General features: G+C 42.6%; 1 protein-coding gene across 1 annotated transcript in view; it reads right to left on the bottom strand.

Moving 5' to 3' along the window:
* The window catches only part of PLCL1 (phospholipase C like 1 (inactive)), a 472,369-nt gene that overhangs the window by 82,172 nt on the left and 369,932 nt on the right, over positions 1-20,265 (bottom strand). The window contains 1 exon segment of the mRNA XM_082261768.1: positions 3,858-3,933. Coding sequence (XP_082117894.1) covers positions 3,858-3,933 — 76 coding nt within the window.

Below are 20,265 nucleotides of genomic sequence, written 5' to 3'. Positions count from 1 at the left end.
AAGGATCCTTAAAGGAGAAATACACTGAGCTATAGTGCTGGGTTAAGACTGATGGTAAGATATTATAATACATGTCCAACGCAGGATACCTATGAGATATAAATAGCAGTTCCCAGCAAAAGGGCAATCAATGTAGAAACATCAGCATCCACTTCTACAGTAGTTGGGAAACTCAACTCTTCATATCTTGCTCTTTCATTCCAGTGTTTGTGCTGTAACTATCAATGCTTCTCCTAGTCATGGAGTCTAGAGACTGGGATGGTGAAGAGGCCAGAGAGAAGCTGTGGACCAGAAAGGCATGTTAATGCTTTGGATACTTAGGGAAATGTACTAAAACTGGAGCACTCAGAATCTGGTACAGCTGTGCATGGTAGCCAATCAGCTTCTAACTTCAGCTTGTTCAATTAAGCTTTGACAATAAAACCTTGAAGCGGATTGGTTTCTATGCAGGGCATCACCAGATTTTGCACTCTCCGGTTTTAGTAAATAACCCCCACTGAATCTTGTTCTCTTCTGGCTTATGGCACAGCATGGCCAGAATACCATGGAAATAAGATGATGGTGAAGGATACTCCTTAGCTTGCTGGGGTATGTTAAGCTTCTCCTGTGTTAAATATCTCCAATCTATTTAGGTATGGTTTCTACAATTGTACTTTCATAGAGGGCTATTGATTAATTCTCAGAAACTAGAAGGGTCTTATTATAGTTTGCTTTTTTTCTATTTATTTTGCCCAACTTACACTGGCACCTCTTGTAAATCCATAAGACCAGCCACTCTTTATATGATGCTAGCGCTGTTTAACTTTATCTTTCACATTTTTTCCAAGAATTACTTGGATGCACAGCAGCTGCATCAAATTTGTACACAATTTGGACACACAATTTTGAACACTTTGCACTTGGAGTATTTTCTCCAAGAATTATTTGGATGCACAGCAGCTGCATCAAATTTGCACATCATTTTGGACACTTTGCACTTTATTAAATAGAAGTTAATTGCCACTTATAACAATTTATTTATTTAGTGTGTTAGCGCTGTTTTAATTAGATTTTTACATAAATCCATAAGAGCTCTTTAACACTGGTGGCCTGTTAAAACAGGAGGCTGAGCAATGGTTTTACAGCCCCCGGGCCTCCCACTGGCATTTTACATTACAGCCTGACTGGGCTGTACACATGCTGTGGCTGCAATGCTTTGCTTCATGAACGTAATGCTTTGCTTTGCAGCTGTTGCATTTTTAACTTGGGCTGCAGAGATTGACAGATGGCACCTCCTTGTCACACTCGCCTTATGGGATCAATGGGGCTGCATTCAACCACGAGCTAAACACTTAGCTCGCATTTTCAGTGCAGTCCTGAAATGTAATATTGTTGTTCCATGTAAAAAAAAAAAAAATGTAAACAAAACAGGTATCAGGAGGCAGCAGTAATGCCTTCTTAATGCCTGCCAGTCACTGCTATATCACCTTCTGTAGAGTAATCCACAGCAGAGTAAGTAAGGAACAGGGGTTTCAGGAGGGCTGGGGGTCTGAAGGGCACAGTACTGGAGGGTCAGGAGGCCAAAGTACTTGGGGGGGGGGGGCAGAAGAGCATGGTACAGGAGGCCTGGGGGGTACACTGTGGGGTCAAAAGGGCTGGGGAGTTTAAAGGCCACGGTACTGGAGGGTTAGGGGAGCATGGTTCTAAATTGTCAGGAGGGCACAGTGTTGGGGGTTAAGAAGGCACAGTCCTGGGGGGTAAGGAGGGCATACTACAGGGGTGGTCAGGAGGGCACGGTACATGGGGGGGTGGGGAGTCAGGAGGGCACGGTACAGGGGGTCTGAATGGTATGAAACAGGATTCTGGAGGGCATGGTACTGGGGGGGGTCAGCTGATTCCGCCGGTCCTCCTCTCTCGATCTGCTGCTAGCAAATCCAAGGTTGCAGAGACATCTCCCTCCCCGCAGCAAAGGGTGGGCTGCTGGGTGGGAAATGTTTGTGGGGGGGGGGGGGGGAAGGAGCACTTGTGGGTCGACGTGACAAGGGCCTAATTGCGATCCACCTGTCACCTCCCCGCAGTTGACAGGTCGATCGCAATCCACGGGTTGCTGACCCCAGTCCTAGATCCTCTGTCAAGACAAGTGTCAAATATGTCATGGAAGCAAACAGTATAAAGGCTAAGAGCAATAAATAAAAAAGGAAGGGAAAAATGGGGGCTCAATGAGTGATTATACATTACTCCCAGCAATTTTGATCATGCTCTGTGCCCAATTAGGCCATGTGGGTTTGGCAGCATGTCAATCCCATTTTCATGTCTCTTTTAGGAGCACTGATTGTAAGATAAGGTATAGGTTAGAGCAGGGATCCTCAAACCCCGGGCTGGTTTGTAGTCTGTTGATAGGCGTGCTGCCTCAGCCTGTGTCTACTCTCCCGGGTCTCCTGCCCCGCCGCCAGTGTCATCCTATCAGCAGGGCAGGAGGAGCTGCAGATCAGGACAGCGAGCAGGAGTATTTTCATATTACCAAGCATATAAAGTTGGACAGCTTCTACACTCAATCCAGATCTGCAGCTCCTCCCACACCCTGCCAATAGGATGACATCATCGGCCAGGCAGGAGACCTGGGAGAGGACACACAGGCTGATTACTGCCTCTGCCCTGCCGAAAGTAGGACTGCGCAGGGGAGGCAGAGATTGAAAGGGGCACTGTGATGTAAAAGAGGAAAGGTGGGGGGGGGGGGCGGTATGATTGCAAGGGGCACTGTGATGGGGGAGGTCATAACTGCAAGGGGCACTGTGATGGGGGAGGTCATAACTGCAAGGAGTACTGTGATGGGGGGGATACCTGCAAGGAGCACTGTGATGGTGGGGCATGACTGAAAGCGGCATTGTGATGGGGGAGCTGTGATGTAAAGCGACACTGTGATATAAAGGGAACTGCACTGTAAAGGGGCACTGTAATCATTACAGTGCATTCCCCTTTAGATCACAGTGCCCCTTTTTACAGTGTAGTCCCCTTTAGATCATAGTGCCCCTTTTCAATACAGCCTCCTTTACATTAAATGCACTGTAAAGGGGCACTGTGATGTAAAGGGGACTGCACGGTGATGTAAAGGGTGGCTGCAAAATGTGGTGTGAAGGGGGAACTGATGTAAAGGGGGACTGTGGACACAGATATAAAGGGGGGTTATAATGAGATGGGGGCAGAGGACTGACTCTGTGAACCCCCCAGGTGCCAAAAAGGTTGGGGACCGCTGGGTTATAGGATTGGTGGGTCTCTGTTGCAGAGTCTTTCAAAATATCAGGTGGGTGATTTAAAGCCCTGATGTCTGTGTGTGCATTTAGAGGTCTGGTGTCTTTTTACAACCTCATTAACTATGTAGGTCCAAAAAAGCTCTACATGGCTCAAAGAAATGCTTTGTAAGGGCCTCTGTACAGAGTGCAGTCACAGCTCAGGAATTGGTGCAGTTGCTGTAAGGAGAACTCTGAAGGGTCATTTTCCTGGCAAACACTGATAGGATGAGGGAAAGGTGTTTGGCCATTTTAGAAAATCTCTAGCGATCTACCCGCTACATATTGCATTTGATGCATCTATGCTAAATCAGAAAGACCCAGCTAGTGCACTTTTATTGAAGAAATGTATGCCCTTTGAAATAAATACTTTTCATCTTATGAATGTGGTCGATGTAGAGCTACGTACATAGAAAGAAGCAAAACAAGGCCATCTTAAATGTAACACATCTGAAAGCCATTTTACCAAATATTTCTGGTAATAATAAATTAATTTCTGATATAATTACAAGTCAATTGACAACAATCTGGTTGTGCTTCCCAGCTGGCCTGATGTTCCATGTGCATGGGAGCACTGTAACATTAGCTTACCTGTTTTCTGACACTGCTGTATCTTGTCATGTATAATATCTGCTGATTCAATCAGAGACTTGCTCTCTTGGATCATCTGTAATAAGAATAAAAGACAGCTAAGTCATACTTGTCAACATCTTTTTATTTTAAAGAAGCAATGTGGTACTTTTCAGATGATTTATTTTTGTGTGGCTTTGGGTCTCCTCACCACAACCCAACTAGTGGTTCGGTATGGTACAAGAGAACATGTCACTTTGTCTTGTTATGAGCAAAAAGAAAGCCTCTTGAATGATACACCTTTTTAACCTATGATGGAAGTGATGACACATACACAGATTCAAGAAGGCAATGCTGCATTCAACAAACATTTAATGACAGTCAAATATAATAAGCCAATGAGAATATCTCAGTTCATCCCTAAAAAATAAATGAACACACACATTTTCTACAAGCATGGATGTGTTGTAAACCATCTTGCTGGCACTTTTTTAACTGGCAGGGAGGAGGACAGGATAAAAATGACAAAAGTGACCAATTATGGTTTCTTTTGATGGTAGTGTGTCAGGGAGTGAGAGGAATGTGGCGGTATGCTGTTCAAACTAACAGATGGAGGCAGGTCTGGCACTTTCGAGGTGAATCTCAGTTCACTGATTCATTTGAATACAAACATGCCAATTGCTCTGATCCAAGGAGAAATGTACAATGCATGAATTGCAAGTGTTTTTTTTTTATTCTTTGTTAATGTACAATTCTACATAGACTGTGCAAATAAACACTTGTATTAAGATAAACCAGTGAACTGTGATTCCACTGGAAAGTATCAGATTGGTCCTGTGATTGGAAATCACAAAAAGATTGTCATGTCTAGCTGTGGATAGGTTTCACAGGCTCTCTTTTCCCACACATAGTCATTCAAGCTTGTTAAACAAGTATCAGATAGCTGGTTACTAATATTGATACACTAAAGTGGTTCTAAAGCACATTTTTTTCCCTAATGCTTTCCTTGCATTAAGGAAAAAAATTGGATTTTTGTACTCATCGTAAAATCCATTTCTCAGAGTTCATCGACAGACGCAGAACTCCATAAATCATAACTACTGGGTTATATTGCCTCCTCAAGTAGTAGGACTAGGCAGAAAAAAAACCAACAACTGGCTACGCCCATGGGCCGTCCTCAGCTGGTATATAACCTCCCTCACTGCTCTAGGTAATCAGTTTAGTAGCAAGCAGTATTAGAAGCATCAAGACTCCATAGAGAGGTGGGTGCTGTGTCTGTTGATGAACTCAGTGAAATGGATTTTGCGGTAAGTACAAAAATCCTATTTTCTCTTGCGTTCATCAATGGACACATCACTCCATAAAACATAACTACTGGGACGTCCAAAAAGCAGTGCCAAAAGGAAAATGAGGGGGTGGAGAAAATAACCCAAGGCTAAACATAAGAAGCCTTAACCTGGACACAGGAGCCTTAACTGGGTCTCCGGAGCCCCATCTGAAAAATAAAAATTGAAAGAAAAAACACCCCTTAAGAGGGAAAAGCCCCTCTTAAACTCGCAGATGCCAAAGTATCTACTCTCTAGAATTTTGTGAAAGTATTCACAGACGACCAAGTGACCGCCTTGCAAACTTGAGATATTGATGCTTGATGACGGAAGGCCCAAGAAGTACTCAGCGCATGAGTAGAATGCGCCGTGACAGGGAAAGGAGGAGCAGGTCTGAGGTACCGTCAGTCTGATCCATCTGGAGACGGTAGCCGAAGAAGCGGCCAGCCATTTTCTTGGTCAGTCCGTAACCACAAAAAGCGGGTCGGACCTCCGAAAGGACTCCTGATACACCCAAATCTCCCGAACCACATCCAAGATATGCAAAGCAAATTCCCAGGGATGAGCCAGCTTGGGACAGAAGAAAGGCAACACAATGTCCTCACTGACAAGTTTTTGGCAGGAATGAAGGACAGGGACGAAGAACCACTTATTCCCTATAGATCACTAAATAGGGACTTCAACAGGATAACGCCGTCAACTCGGACACCCTACAGGCCAATGTAATAGCCACCAAGAATGCCACCTTCTGGGATAAGGTTGGCAAGGGGATCTCTCGAATATTCTCAAATGGAGGTTTCTGGAGAACCGAGAGCACTAAATTTAAATCCCATGGCTGCCAAAGAGATCCTACAGGTGGAGCCACATGTTGAACCCCCTGATTGAAGATACAAACTAAAGAATGCGTGGCTAGGGGTCGCTGAAAGAAGATTGACAAGGCAGACACCTGGTCCTTGATGGTACTCAAGGCCAACTTCTGCTTATTGCCCCGTTGAAGAAAGGCTAAGATCTGAGCCACAGAAAAGGATCGAGAATGAGCACCAATCGGCTCACACCAAGAAATGTACACTTTCCATGTACGATGGTATATCTTGCTGGAAGACAACTTTCTCGCCTTCACTATAGTAGGGATCACTAATCCAGACAAACCTCTATCCCTTAGTACCTGGCTTTCAATAGCTAAGCCATTAAAACCAGCGACTGTAAAGCAGGATGGTAGATCAGCCCTGGGTACAATTGGTCGTCTCGGTGAGGAAGCCCCCAAGGGATGTTAACAGCCACCAGAATGATTGGAAGACCCTCTCCCTTGATTCCTCGCAGGAACTTTGAAAGAAGCTTGAGCCGAGGACGATACTGGCCTTTCTGTGCCCCTAGGATGCTTGCAGCGTCTGCCAGAGGAACCTGTGACCTCGCCACAAACCTCCTGAACCTGCTGAAGGAACTGCATGCAGGACTGTGGAAGCAGAACTCTCTTGAAGGTGGATACCACCAGACTCAGAACCTGTACGCAAAATGGGAGAGAGAACTATCTGTGTGACAGAAGCCGGTGAATCATGGCCTGTGGTTCCTGAAGTTTGTCCAAAGGAAGGAACACCCTGGTCAGAAATAAAATCAGACCTAGGTAATTCAATTCTCTGGACAAGGATAGGGGGGACCTTAGGTAGTCTGGACATCACCTGAACCTTTGCAGGAATTCAATCCGCACAAGGAGACCTGAAAAGGACAAACCTTGCCCCCCCCTTTTTTGGTACCCCCAAAACAAATCTTTCAGGGACCTCCTTGACACTCACGAAAGAGGTCCACGGGGCTGGAAACCAGCGAAAATGTCCCCCTACCCCAATAATGGGTGAGGGCAGACCTTCCTGCTGATGACACCTCTAATGATATCCTGTACTGGACACACAAAAAGCTGTAGCAAGCGGCCATGTTGTTTAGTCATTATAGGTCAGCTACGACAGTCATTACCGCAGTGATTACCCCCCCCCCCCCCCTCCTCCTCTAATTCATGGAATGCATAGGTTTTACATTTAAAAGGAGCCATTATCTCAACTCAGAGACATCAGAAACCAGCGCTTAGGCCTGTGCAGAGCTGTAAACAGCTAATTGAGTCCTGGCAGGATGTCTGATTCATCTGTCCAGGCCTATCGTAAAACTATGACAATGCCCTAAACGATACCCAGAACTAATGGGGATAGTAAAAGGCAATCAGAGAACTCTACCCAATTCAAAACGTAACAAATCCACACACGATTCATAAACTGAGACAGGAACATGACACATTATTAATAGGTATATATTTGGATAAGAAATGTTGACTGAACGAATTAAGGTCATACATGATCACACTAGCACATATAGAAGGGAAGATATCTGTCAGATGCCTCTTGGGTGACAAGTGTATCTGTGAGTATCCCTGGATGAGAAATTCAATGCTGAACAATAATTTATCAGTTACAAGAATCCAACTGGTACATATTGGAAGATATAAATAGTGGTATAAAACTGCCCGTAAGGAAGGGACCTGATATTGTCATAAACCCAGGACAACCCATGGACAGTCTTGCAGAACAATTACACATTTCCCCCTCCCTCCTCCTTTAATTCATGGAATGCATAGGTTTTACACTTCAAAAGAGCCATTATCTCAACTCAGAGACATCAAAAACTAGCACTTAGGCCTGTGCAGAGCTGTAAAATGCTAATTGAGTCCTGGCAGGATGTCTATTTCTTCTGTCCAGGCCTATCGTAAAACTTTGACCAAATCCATTAAGGATAACCAGAACTAATGGGGATCGTAAAAGGCAAATCATAGAGCTCTGCCCTATTCAAAACTTAACAAATACACACACGATTCATAAACGCAGACAGCAACATGACACATTAACAATCAGTATATATTTAAATGAGAAATGTCCCACTGAACGAATTAAAGTCATACATGACCACACTAGCACATATAGAAGGGAAGATAGCTGTCAGATATTTCCTGGGTGACAGGTTTATCTGAGCTATCCTATGTTTAGGTAGAACCATAATCTACCAGTTTCAAGAATGTAACAGGTACATATTGAAAGATATGAATAGTGGTATAAAACTGTCTATAGAGGAGGGACCTGATATTGCCATAAACTCAGGACAGCCCATGGCCACTCCGTTTTATTGGTCAGAGTTAGTGTGTTGGATAGGGATCTGATACCCGCCTCCCTCACAATGCCCCAGACAGAAATCCTTGCCACCGAAGTAGGGCAGCTGTCAGCCAAGGGACCGCTGCAACTCAGACCAGCGCTCGGTTGTATGTGACTTTGCGAGAAGTTTAACTCGCGAGCTAGCTTCTCTCCCTGAGGCTATGTTGCGGCCGACCTAGCATAGCTGCAATCTGCATGCGCTCGCTGGCTGGGGGGACCAGTGGATCTAGATTATCCAGCCCGTTGCCCAGCCCGGCAGTTGATTATAGATCTCCCAAAGGAAAAAAAAAAAAGATGCTGGGAAGGAGAAAAAAATTTCTAGGACCAAGAGATCCCGGCAGGGAGCCTAGGTCCTTACTCCTGACTAGACAGATTAAAACTGATTACCTAGAGCAGACAGGGGGGTTATATACCAGCTGAGGATGCGGGCGTAGCCAGGTTTTCTTTTGTTCTGCCTAGTCCTACTCCTGGAGGAGGCAATATAATCTAGTAGTTATGATTTATGGAGCTCTGTGTCCATCGATGAGCGAAAGAGAAAAGTGCTTTTTTACCACTAATATTCCTTTATATTGGCTTTTGAAATGTACAATTGTAGCAATCTAGAAACTGGATAAAAGGTTTAGTACTAGGAAACACTTTTTTAAAAAGATAAAAAAAGTGCATTTTATATACAACTATATAGATCAGACCAAAATTAGGGATTTTGTTCCAAATCAGGGACGGTTGGAAGCTATGGATGTTTTAGTACTGTGAGATTGAGTGCATGCATAAGAGTCAGTACTGTGCATATGTGCAGTATGAATCAGTACTGTCTGTATGGAATTGTTCAAAGAGAAAAAAAGCAAAGCAATGGCAATGACAGTTGTCTGGGCCTATTTTATTGCTATATTTACACGCATTACTTTGCGTTTTTGAAATACGTCAGTAAAATAGAATTGGAAAATACTCGTCACCATAGAGACTGGCTGCATTTCCCTGGCTCCTCAATTTTTCAACTGGCTACTAGACTTGTCCTGGCAATAAGATATTAACTACACATCATGCTAAGGCCTGAAAGGCTTATACAGATAATACATTTATAGCTAAACATTTATGGATTTCAACACAGAGATGTTTAAATAAGTGAGTTCTATAAATACGTCATTATATAAAAGTTCTGTATCTCTACATTTAAGAAAAAAAAAAAAAAACAAGATTCAAGATACTCATCGCTGACTGATTTCTTAGTAGAAGACATGTCTATATCAACTAAACGCCCTACCCATCTTCATGGTATTAACTAAACATAGGAAGCTGACTTCACAAAAAGGAACCTTGAAGCCGATATTAAAGATAAACTTCAAATATTTAGAATAAAAGACAGAATGAAAATAGAACAGACTTCCGTGGAAAATTCCAGGAGACATATTAGTTGGAATACTTGTTCTCATGAAAAATCAAATACTTCTCCATTACAAGACTGATCTGATGCCCCACTGACTTTCGTTTACATTTTTTCTTTTGTTTTACAAAAGAAATTAAAAAATGCCAGGGTCTTTGGAACCACGACCAGTTATGATAGCATGCTCTATTGATCGGAATGGGCATGTCCTTCTGAATACATAAAATAAAATTAGAATTGGATAGGAAAATTCCCTCTAATATACCTTTTTATTACCTACAATTAAAACATGCTGTGACAGCTCAGCGGTCCCCAGGGGCCTCAGAGTTGTCCCCACCTCAATTTTTACTTACATGCAACAAACATCCTCTACAAAGGGATTTATATCTCATTGCTATGCATTGCTAATAGGGGTATACTTGGGGGTAAAACTTCGCTAATTTAGAGTGTGAGAGATGGGAAAAGGATGTGGGTGATAAACGTGGAGATCTGTGGGAGGAGGCTTTCGAGGATGTATGGCTCTGTTCTCTTTACGTGGCACAGAGACTCTTAATTATGTATTTTACTGTGAGTTCTTCGCACCCCGTACAGGCTACATTCTATGGATTTGCAACCTGATCCTATATGTACGAGATGTAATAGGGATGTGGGAGACTTAATTCATTTGCTGTGGAGTTGCCCAAAATTACAGCAATACTGGAGCTCGATTTGTCTCCACGATGAATACCATCCTACAAGTGTCCATCCCCTTAGACGCTAAATACTGCATTTTAAGTATGCTTGATGCCATAATTACTGACAGGTATGCTAAAGAGGTGGCTACTAGAGCCCTGTTTCAGACCCACAAGCTCCTTTTACTACTTTGGATCTCTCCCATTCCCCCCAACACCTCAGATGTGGAGTGAACAAAAGGGGTCAGTGCTAAGAATGGAGGAATTGATATATCAGCACAGAGGCAGCCATTCAAAGTGTATTGCAATAAATATTTGTACTATTTTTTTTTCTTGTCCTTTGTCTATGGTTATGACATCTCAATGAATTCGTACTTGATTTAAAAAAAAAAAAAAATTTGAAAGGAAAGCACACTCCGAACATGGAAATAAATTTCAAACCTGCATTTGGTATGTAAAAATAGAAGCATGACCTAATAACTTGTAGACATTTTGTGTTGTGCATTCTTCAGCTGAACTACTCAGAGATCCACAAACACAAAAGAAGTATGAATAAGCTGGCTTTTCTGCCTTCATTAGTTTCCCACTTTTTAAGGATTAGTGAGACACTAAATAGTAATGCATAACAGAGAACAGGACAGCCAGGGAACAACAAAAGTATAATGCATCTATCCCATACAGACATCAAATTAGGGCTAAAGACCAGTAAGCAAAAAAGAAAAAGTAGTATGTAGTGTTCCACCCTTCCACAGCACAGCAAAGCCAGCATCATGGCTTAGTGATCAGTATTTATGTCTTGCAGCACTAGGGTTCAAATTCCAACAAGGACACTACCTGCATGGTGTTTGCATGTTCATCCTGTTCTTGCATTGATGTCCCCCCCACATTTCAAAGACATGCTGGTAGGCTAATTGGCCCTAATATGACAGAGGGGCCTAGATGAAATAGGGATCTTAGATTGCAAGTTCCTTGAGGGCAGGGACTGAGGTTTATATACAACATGAAAACAAATGAAAATACATAAATTGTCAGCGCTATATAGATGCCTGTAATAATAATAATGATAATAATAATAGTCTAAGTAGCATATACATTTTGCACGTTTCTACTGCAGCCAGTGCCCTACTCTGCCCTCTGGATGGGGACAGGACCTAGAGGTCTTTATCTAAAATGCAAGACTGCTGGTCCCACAATGTAGGCAATGATGAAGGAGAGTCCACAACTGACAACTGGTGAAGTAAAGCAATTCACAAGGCAGGTCGTATACAGGGGAGAAAGCCCGTGGGAGTGAAGCATAAGGTAGGTATTTCAGATCATTTCTTAGGCCACTTGCACACAGGTACATAACCCCATGCAATGTAAATTCCCTTATATTTTCCCCTCCTGTAAAGTCCAGGTGTTGCAAATAGCTGCCCATAGACATGGGAGGCTTTATGCAGGTGTGCTTAGATATATGCCTATACTTACATAAACTTGGAGTATAGCATATGGGCGTATGAAAAAAGGTGAATTTTGTCTTTCCTGTAATCCATATCTTTGAGTGCAGTACAGGACACAAGCAGATACCCTGAGTCCTAAGAAGGGCAAATATAATTGCTAAGACCTTTGTGATTATTCTGGGAACAGAGGATAAGCCAAATAACTGGTTGTCTGCCAATGAGAAGCACAGAAAGCACTGATGAGGTGGGTAAATGGGAACAGGTTGATAGGCATCTTGAATGTCCATGAATGCTCTTTGTCGCAGAGAGGAAATTATTTACCTTGCAGATTTTCCATGTGAAATTTTGGAATTCAAAAGGTATTTGTTGAGGGATTTTAGGTCCAGAATAGGATTAATACCAATAATGGACTCTGGTACCATGAATTGGTTTGAAGAAAATCTTTGGAATTTTTCTTGTGGCAGTACTTGGATAACGACTTTCTGGGACAAGAGATGGTTCAGGTTATTCTGCAAATCTAACTGCCCTTTGGCAGTTTTGGGTTGATTTGAGAAAAGAAAACTGTGAGGGGTTAAGTTTTGAACTCTATTTTTTTACCCCTTTGAAACCACAGGTCTGGGATAACTGTGACCCTGAGAGAGGCAAACTGTAAAAGACGTCCCCCACTCCTCTTCATTGTGAAGAAGGCTTTGGGGAAGATTTGGTTTTCTATGTGGGCCAAGCCTTGTACACAAGGAAGGGCTAAACTTAGGATTTGAAGCCTAGTTAAAATGGACACGTCCTCTGGACTTTGAGGAGCTAGGGGCCCCTGAGGAGAGAGGTTGAAGGACCCTTCATGGTAAATCAAGTAAAAACTTCCCTTCTGAGACCTCTGATGAATTAGTCAAGTGCCTCACCAAATAGATACCTTCCTTGGAAAGGCATATGTGTGGGCACCTTTTGCAGGCATCTTCAGCTGCCCATCTTTTAGCCATAAGATTCTGTACATGTGAATAGAGATTAAAGCCATTCTGGATATTCGTCTCATGACATGTTCTAGGGCACATATGCCATACACAAGGCCCGTGGGTTGAATTCAGCCCACCAGGCCATTTCCATTCCTGCAGCTGTGGCAACCCCCTCACCTTTAGCCCCCTCTTGTCCCTGCAGTCAGCAGCAGAGAGAACAAAATAGCTTGTCTGCCAGATCCTGTGCTTCTCAGTGCAGCCACAGAGAGGCTCATCTTCCTCCCCCACCCCCATCTCAGCAGTCTGCAGCAGAGAGGAGGACAGAATTCCTAGATTCTGCACCTTTTTGTGCAGCCATAACACCCTCTCCTTTCTGCCTACCCTGGTCTGAGCATTCAGCAGAGTCCAGCAGCTGACTCCAGCCCTCCTCTGGTCCTCCAGACCCTGCACTTTGTGCTGTCCAGCTCTGCCACTGCTTCTTTCTAGTAGCGGCACAAGGTAAGGGGGGTGCACTGTGATGTAGGAGGGGGGTGGAGGACTCTTGACTTTTAATGGTGGGGGGGGTTTCTTGCCATTCTAATGTAAGGGGGTGGTGCTCTGGGCATCTGCTTATAATTATTATGAGAATAATACAGTTCTATGCCAGTTTAAATGGAGGGTCACATGCTGGTATCATCCACAAGAAACTTTATTGGAGAGTGCTCAGACAGAAAACCATGGCAGAACCATGTTCTGTCTGAGCAATCTCAAATAATGTTTTTCGTGTTTGATACCAGTGGCATGCGACCTATCCTTTTCATAATTATCTGCTACAGGAGTGTGACTGGGTTCTGTGCTGGTCTGCACCTGCCCTTCACAGTTTAAGTCTTAAGGTATTACTAAAACCAGTAATAATCAAATGCAGAGGCAATTATTTATAAAGAGTAGACACATTTATATTGTCTTACAACCAGCTCTTTGAGGGCAACCACAATGCTAATGCAGCCAGCGATGAAATGGAGTATGACACCCCTATTTGGGGGCATCCACATAGAGTTCACTATATCAGTTAGCTGCATCTTGACATACTGAAATTATAGCAAGAGCTGGTTGCAGGGCTGGCGCGCAAGATTGAAAAGAGCCTTTAAAGAATTCTATACATGAAGGTAAAAAACTTTCTGTGTGCAGCCCCCCCCCCCCAATAGTCCCCTGAGCTCCCTCTCGATCCAGCAATGTGCATGAGAGGCGAGCTTCTCCCGGGTCTCTCATTCCTTACTGGCTGAGCCATTGGCCCCTGCTACTGTTAGTCTCAGCCAGTAAGCCAATAAGGAGAGGGTGGGGCCGAGCCATGGCTCTATGTGTGTTATAGACGCATAGAGCAGGGCTTGGGTGAGAGCACACACCAGTGCCCCCAGAGAAAGTGGCCTGCTAGTAGGGGCACTGGCTGAAGGAGGAGCGCCAGCGGGGGACCCAAAAAGAGGAGGATCGGAGCTGCTCTGTGCAAAACCACTGCATAGTATAACATGATTATTTTTTATTATTTTTTTTAAAGAGCATTTATTACCACTTCTGCATCTCAGATTTTCTATCTGAAGAATCTTTAAAAGAAGGAACATCTTCAGTAAGTAAAGTGAGATGTTTGTTTAGGACAGAGATGGCAGGATCAACCACCGGCATTGCACACTTCTTTGCAAATTCTTTTTCCGCTGAACTGGGAATTGCAGGATTTTGCAGGTCTTTTTGTGACCCAAAGGGGTATGGGACAGACAGAGAAGAGTTAAGTCACACTATGCATAGAGGCAATTGGATTTTCAATGTTTTCAAGCATGTTGATGCTCCTTATATATAGTGGCAATCTGGAGAAGAAAAATATTCTACAGCTACCTCCAAAACTACCTCAATCTCTGCATTCCGTTCTGTGTCTGCATCCTCTAGAACCAACATATTGAGATCTGACTCAGATTAAGAAATGGGAGGAGAAGAGGTGTGGCGTTTTTGGACCCTGGACAAAGATGGCTGTGTTAAGGCCATAATCTGTCTAAGGAAATGTAACATACTATAGATAGAGAAATCTGCTTTAGTCAAATAGGCCACTTGTGTGCCTAAACTACAGCTAGAATCAAATGCTGAGACCAGTGTTGGAGCCGGTTCTTGCTCAGATGCAAGGGATGCATCGTCACTCTGAGGTTAAGTGTTGCGCAGGCTTTTGGCAGAGAGAATGTTCTCCTCCAATTTTGCATGAGCGTCCTTTCATCTGGTCTCCTCCCTAGCTACAAGTGAGGGTACTGCCCTGTTGGGTACTCATAGAACAGGGTTCAGAACACAGGGTAAGCATCTCCGTAAGTATGTGATAACCCAGGTGTAGAGAGTTCTGTAAATAATTCTTGAGATGAAAGTGCAGGAGGAAGCACCCGAGTAGCTTTTAAGGGCTTTAGGGGAAGCAATAGTAAAATGTGAGCTCAGTATTGTAGTGCTACATCTTGTGATTCACCTGAAGCGAAGCTCTGAGTGGCTGAATTTAGGTGCCATAAATTGAAAGATTTACACAGCGAGGTGAATACATTTCAAAACAAGCCCTGTTTTTATAGTAATAGTTAGAGATACGGGGGGAAATACCTATAAAAGGATTTCCAGGGACTGGGTTTTCATAGCAATGAACCATGGCCCTGGACCCGTTTAGCACATTGCACCTGACTCAAAGCCTTGCACCAAGTGCCAAGGTGAGCGCCCATGCAGTTCCTGAGACATTAGTCCTGAGACCCCCACAGCGTGGGGTCTGGGCATGGCTCCCAAGGTTTTATCTTGCATTGTGTGTCCCTAGGTCCCAAAGCCAATTTTCTATTCTGTCACTCATCTGACCTTTTGAGGGGTGCTCTGAATCTCCTCAGGCATGCAGTAAGATTGTGCACATTGAACCTGGGGTGGGGGGGGGTGGTTGTGAGGAAGGCAGGTTTAAAATCCTTGCTTGCTGCCAGACTATGGAGTAGGTAGTGACGGCACTAGTGGCAGATTCCAAAATGACAGCTTGTCAGCTCAGATGCCGGCTGCTTGTACACTACCTGATTATGGGGGAGACCATAATTGGGGAGTGAGCTGTAAAAACATTCTGTACCCTCAATTGTTCCCTTTCCTCCCTCCACCCCTCTACTACTTCTCTTACCCTCCCACATTTATCTCCCTTTCCCACTCTCTTCTCCCAATCCCTCCTCCTACCTTGCTCACTCCTTTTGCACTCTCTGCCCCTTTTTCACCCCCCCCCCTCCTTGCTTTCCTAGTTACACCCCTGGATACAATTCCTAAAAATGTTTGCTGGATAACATTAGTAGTTCACAGACTAGTTTTATTCATTCCATGGAGTTACCCGGATATACTCTGAAGACTTTTAGGTAATTTCTTAGCCAACATCAGGGACACCTGATGACGTTAGTGTGACAAAACTTGTAGCGTGGAGCCTATTCGATCTGGGAGAGAGATAGCAATACCCAGGGGGCAGTCAACTCCTGCAGGTTTTGGAGCATACCTATAACGCCTACCGTGAGATGTGAGGGGAGGAGGCAGGTCAGTACTTTCATTTAACTGCATTTCGGTCTGCTGCTACTGTTTTTAATGTAAATGCATACTGTTTTTATACAATAAAGTGTTTTTAAAGCAGTGAACACTATGAGGCTTCTCTCTTTTTAAACTAGGCTGGTGACCAGCTTGTGGGATTTTAGATATTGATCACTTATGGGCAAGGTGTATATAGTCATTCGATTTTTCGCCTAGAGCTGCTATTACAGACCCATTGGTGCAATTAGAGCTTCATTAGCTCTTATTATTAGGGCTTACCTACAGTATAAGGTGAGCACATACCGTATTGGGTGTTTAGTGGTGGTTTGCACATACATTTTCAGGCTGGGATTGCAAGCATCACTGGCATTGAAATCTAGATTTTATTATTTGTACATTTTCTTCACTGAATTCGGAATTTCCTACTGGCACTGAAAATTGGACTTTGGACATTTCTTTCACTGAATTTGGACTTGCACTTTGTCTATTATCATTATTGGATTCGCAATTTAAAGGTTTGATATATTGTTTTGATTGTTTTATTTTATTTGAGTTTTATAGAAGATCAGTGTGATGCTGTTCTCCTTCCTTCTCCTTATGCAGCTGAGAACAGAAGGTATGTGATCACTTCTAAAAAAGAGAAAAAGGTATTCATAATATTTTTTATATGTATACATAAATGTTTTGCCTTTTATTTCTATTTTAAACCGAATGGGTTGTTTTACAAGGTGAGGGTTTACATACAGTGCCTTGAAAAAGTATTTTTACCCCTTGAAATTTTCCACATTTTGTCATGTTACAACCAAAAATGTAAATGTATTTTATTGCGATTTAATGTGATAGACCAACGCAAAGTGGAACATAATTGTGAAGTGGAAGGAAAATAAGAAATTGATTTCAAGAGTCAATACTTTGTAGAACCACTTCCGCTGAAACTACAGCTGCAAGTCTTTTTGGGTATGTCTTTACCAGCTTTGCACATCTAGAGAGTGAAATCTGTGGACATTCTGCTTTGCAAAATAGCTCAAGCTCTGTCAGATTGGACAGAGAGCATCTGTAAACAGCAATTTTCAAGTCTTGCCACAGATTCTCAATTGGATTTAGGTCTGGCCTTTGTCTGGGCCATTTTAAAACATGAATATGCTTTGATCTAAACCATTCCATTGTAGCTGTATGTTTAGGGTCGTTGTCCTGCTGGAAGGTGAACCCAGTCTCAAGTCTTTTTCAGACTCGAACAGTTTTCTTCTAAAATTGCCTTGTATTTGGCTTGCTGTGTTCAGGGTGATGTTTAGTGCTAGTTTTCCACACAACATAGCGTTTTGATTTTAGGCCAAAGTTCAATTTTGGTCTCATCTAATCAGAGCACCTTCTTCCACATGTGTGCTGTGTCCCCCACATGGCTTCTCGCAAACTGCAAACAGGAATTCTTACCGCTTTCTTTCAACAATGGCTTTCTTCTTGCCAGTCCTCCATAAAGGCCACATTTGTGGAGTGCACAACTAAAACTTGTCCTGTGGACAAATTCTCCCACCTAGGCTGTGGATCTCTGCAGCTCCTCCAGAGTTAGCATGGGCCTCTTGGCTGCTTCTCTGATTGATGCTCTCCTTGCCCGGCCTGTCAGTTTAGGTGGACGGCCGTATCTTCGTAGGTTAGCAGTTGTGCCATACTCTTCCATTTTTGGATAATGTATTGAACAGTGCTCTGTGAGATGTTCAAAGCTTGGGATATTTTTTTCTATAACCCAACCCTGCTTTAAACGTCTCCACAACTTTATCTCTGACCTGTCTGGTGTGTTCCTTAGCCTTCATGATGCGGTTTGTACACTAAGGTTCCTAACAAACCTCTGAGACCTTCACAGAATAGCTGTATTTATACTGAGATTAAATTACACACAGGTGGACTATTTACTCACTAGGTGACTTCTGAAGGCAATTGGTTCCACTAGATTTTAGTTAGGGTATCAGAGTAAAGAAGGCTGAATACAAATGCATGCCACAATTTTCAGATATTTATTTTTTAAAACATTTTTAAACCATTTATGATTTTCCTTCCACTTCACATTTATGTGCTACTTTGTATTGGTCTATCTCAAAAAAAATAAATAAATAAATTTACGTTTTTGGTTGTAATATGACAATGTGGAAAATTTCAAGGGATATGAAAACGTTTTCAAGGCGCTGTGTACTTTAATACATTAACCTCTATGCAATATATTCCTGAAGCAGTTTTATTTTCCAGTAAAGATTCCCCCAAAAGTGAGCAGAACTGATCACCATTAATGGTAATAGTAAAAATAACACCAATGGTGTTTTGAAAATCTTACAGTTCTAAAATACTCAAACACAGTAATGTGTTTTTCACTGTAAATGTTTGTAACAAAGAAAAAAGTGGTGTGTGTTAGAATGGAAACAGATGCTGGAAGATAGAATCCCAGAAATATTCCCATTAGAAGAGAAAGATGTTCCTCTGCATCAGAATTGTTGCTCTGCTACACACGTAACTGGTTTTTACTGTGTGAAAGCAAATGTGCTGTTAAAATATGGAAATGTGTCATTTAGGATGATATTTTAATAGAAATTACAATACTGCCATTGCCATCATCTGTAATGTATTCAGACACAGTAGGAGGGTATGTGAAATCTGCGACACAGAAGAAATACGTAATGGTTATATACACGTATAGTTAAACAGCTTGAAAGTTTCTAATTACTATTGACCTATTTAGATGGAGCGACGGAATTAGCAATTTTTGCAGTCTTCAGACTACACTTTGCTTTTTATCTTCTGTCATCTGGAAATACTATAATATAAATGGAATTTAGGGCTACAGCTTTGTTTTAAATATGGTTGTTTGTTAAGAAAAATTATTTCAAAACTAACCTGTCCATCTTTAAAGTGAAAAAAATTATATTCTGCTTTAAAGTTAGGGAAAGCTAATTATACAATAATGTAATCTGTTAAAAAAACAAAAAAAAAAACAGTCATTAAAGCAATCTAAGTTGGCCCAAAAGGTAATAAAACAGCTATACCTAGAGCCATGGGTTTTCCCTCAGTCAAGATTAAAGTGTAAAATGCATAATACTGCCGCTTAGTAGTCCTTAGATGTGGTGGCTGCATTCATTTTCTCTTTTAAGGTTAAGTACATTTTCTGCAAGTGCAGAAAAATATATCATAATGAAATGAAAAGAATGCAAATAAACAAGCACAGAATTCCTTAGCTCACAAATAGTGCACAGTGTCTAAAATAACTATACTACAAGAGAATCCAGCTCTAAAACTACTTGAGGAAAGACATGATAGAAAATTCTCAACAAAAACAGAGCACACATACCTCTTGACAGCCACATAAATTAAGTTCATGGGAAAAATCACAAATAACTAGGTAATAGTCCAAAATATCACACTTGTGTGAAGCATTGCATTCAGGTTGAACCTCAGTTAGGCACTCTGCTTTCACAAACTGTCAGGCTGCTGCAAGCACAGCAAACTCTCTCTTCACTTCTCAGGCCCCAGCGAAAAGGAAAGGCCAGCAGCCAAAGCCCAAGCACACAGGGACCTGCTCAGAGATGGCAGTTTCCTAGAAGTCTGTACCCTGTACCCAGAAGTAGACACCACATTGGTTGGCTGGGATATCAGCTGTTGTCATCTCTAAGTGGGTCCCAGGGCTTTGGCTCCTGGCTTTCCTCCACGTAATTGGGGAGAGTGTCACTATACCAGCAGACTGGCCTGTACATGCTACTTCTGAAGTTTAAATGTGAGTGGATATTCTGCTTATCCAGGTGTCCAGACTGCTTATCACATGAGAGCCCCACATTCTGTTCAAAGTGTAGAGCCTGGGAAGTGAAAGCATAGTACCCAACTGTGGTTTAACCTGAATGCAGTGCTTCACAAAAGTGGGATATTTGGGACAATTACCTGGTCATGTGTGATTTTCCCATTTATCTACATTATGA

This window comes from Pelophylax lessonae (genome assembly GCF_965119305.1).
Source record: "Pelophylax lessonae genome assembly, chromosome: 6".
NCBI lineage: Eukaryota > Metazoa > Chordata > Amphibia > Anura > Ranidae > Pelophylax > Pelophylax lessonae.
This window is presented reverse-complemented; position numbering and strand designations above follow the sequence as displayed.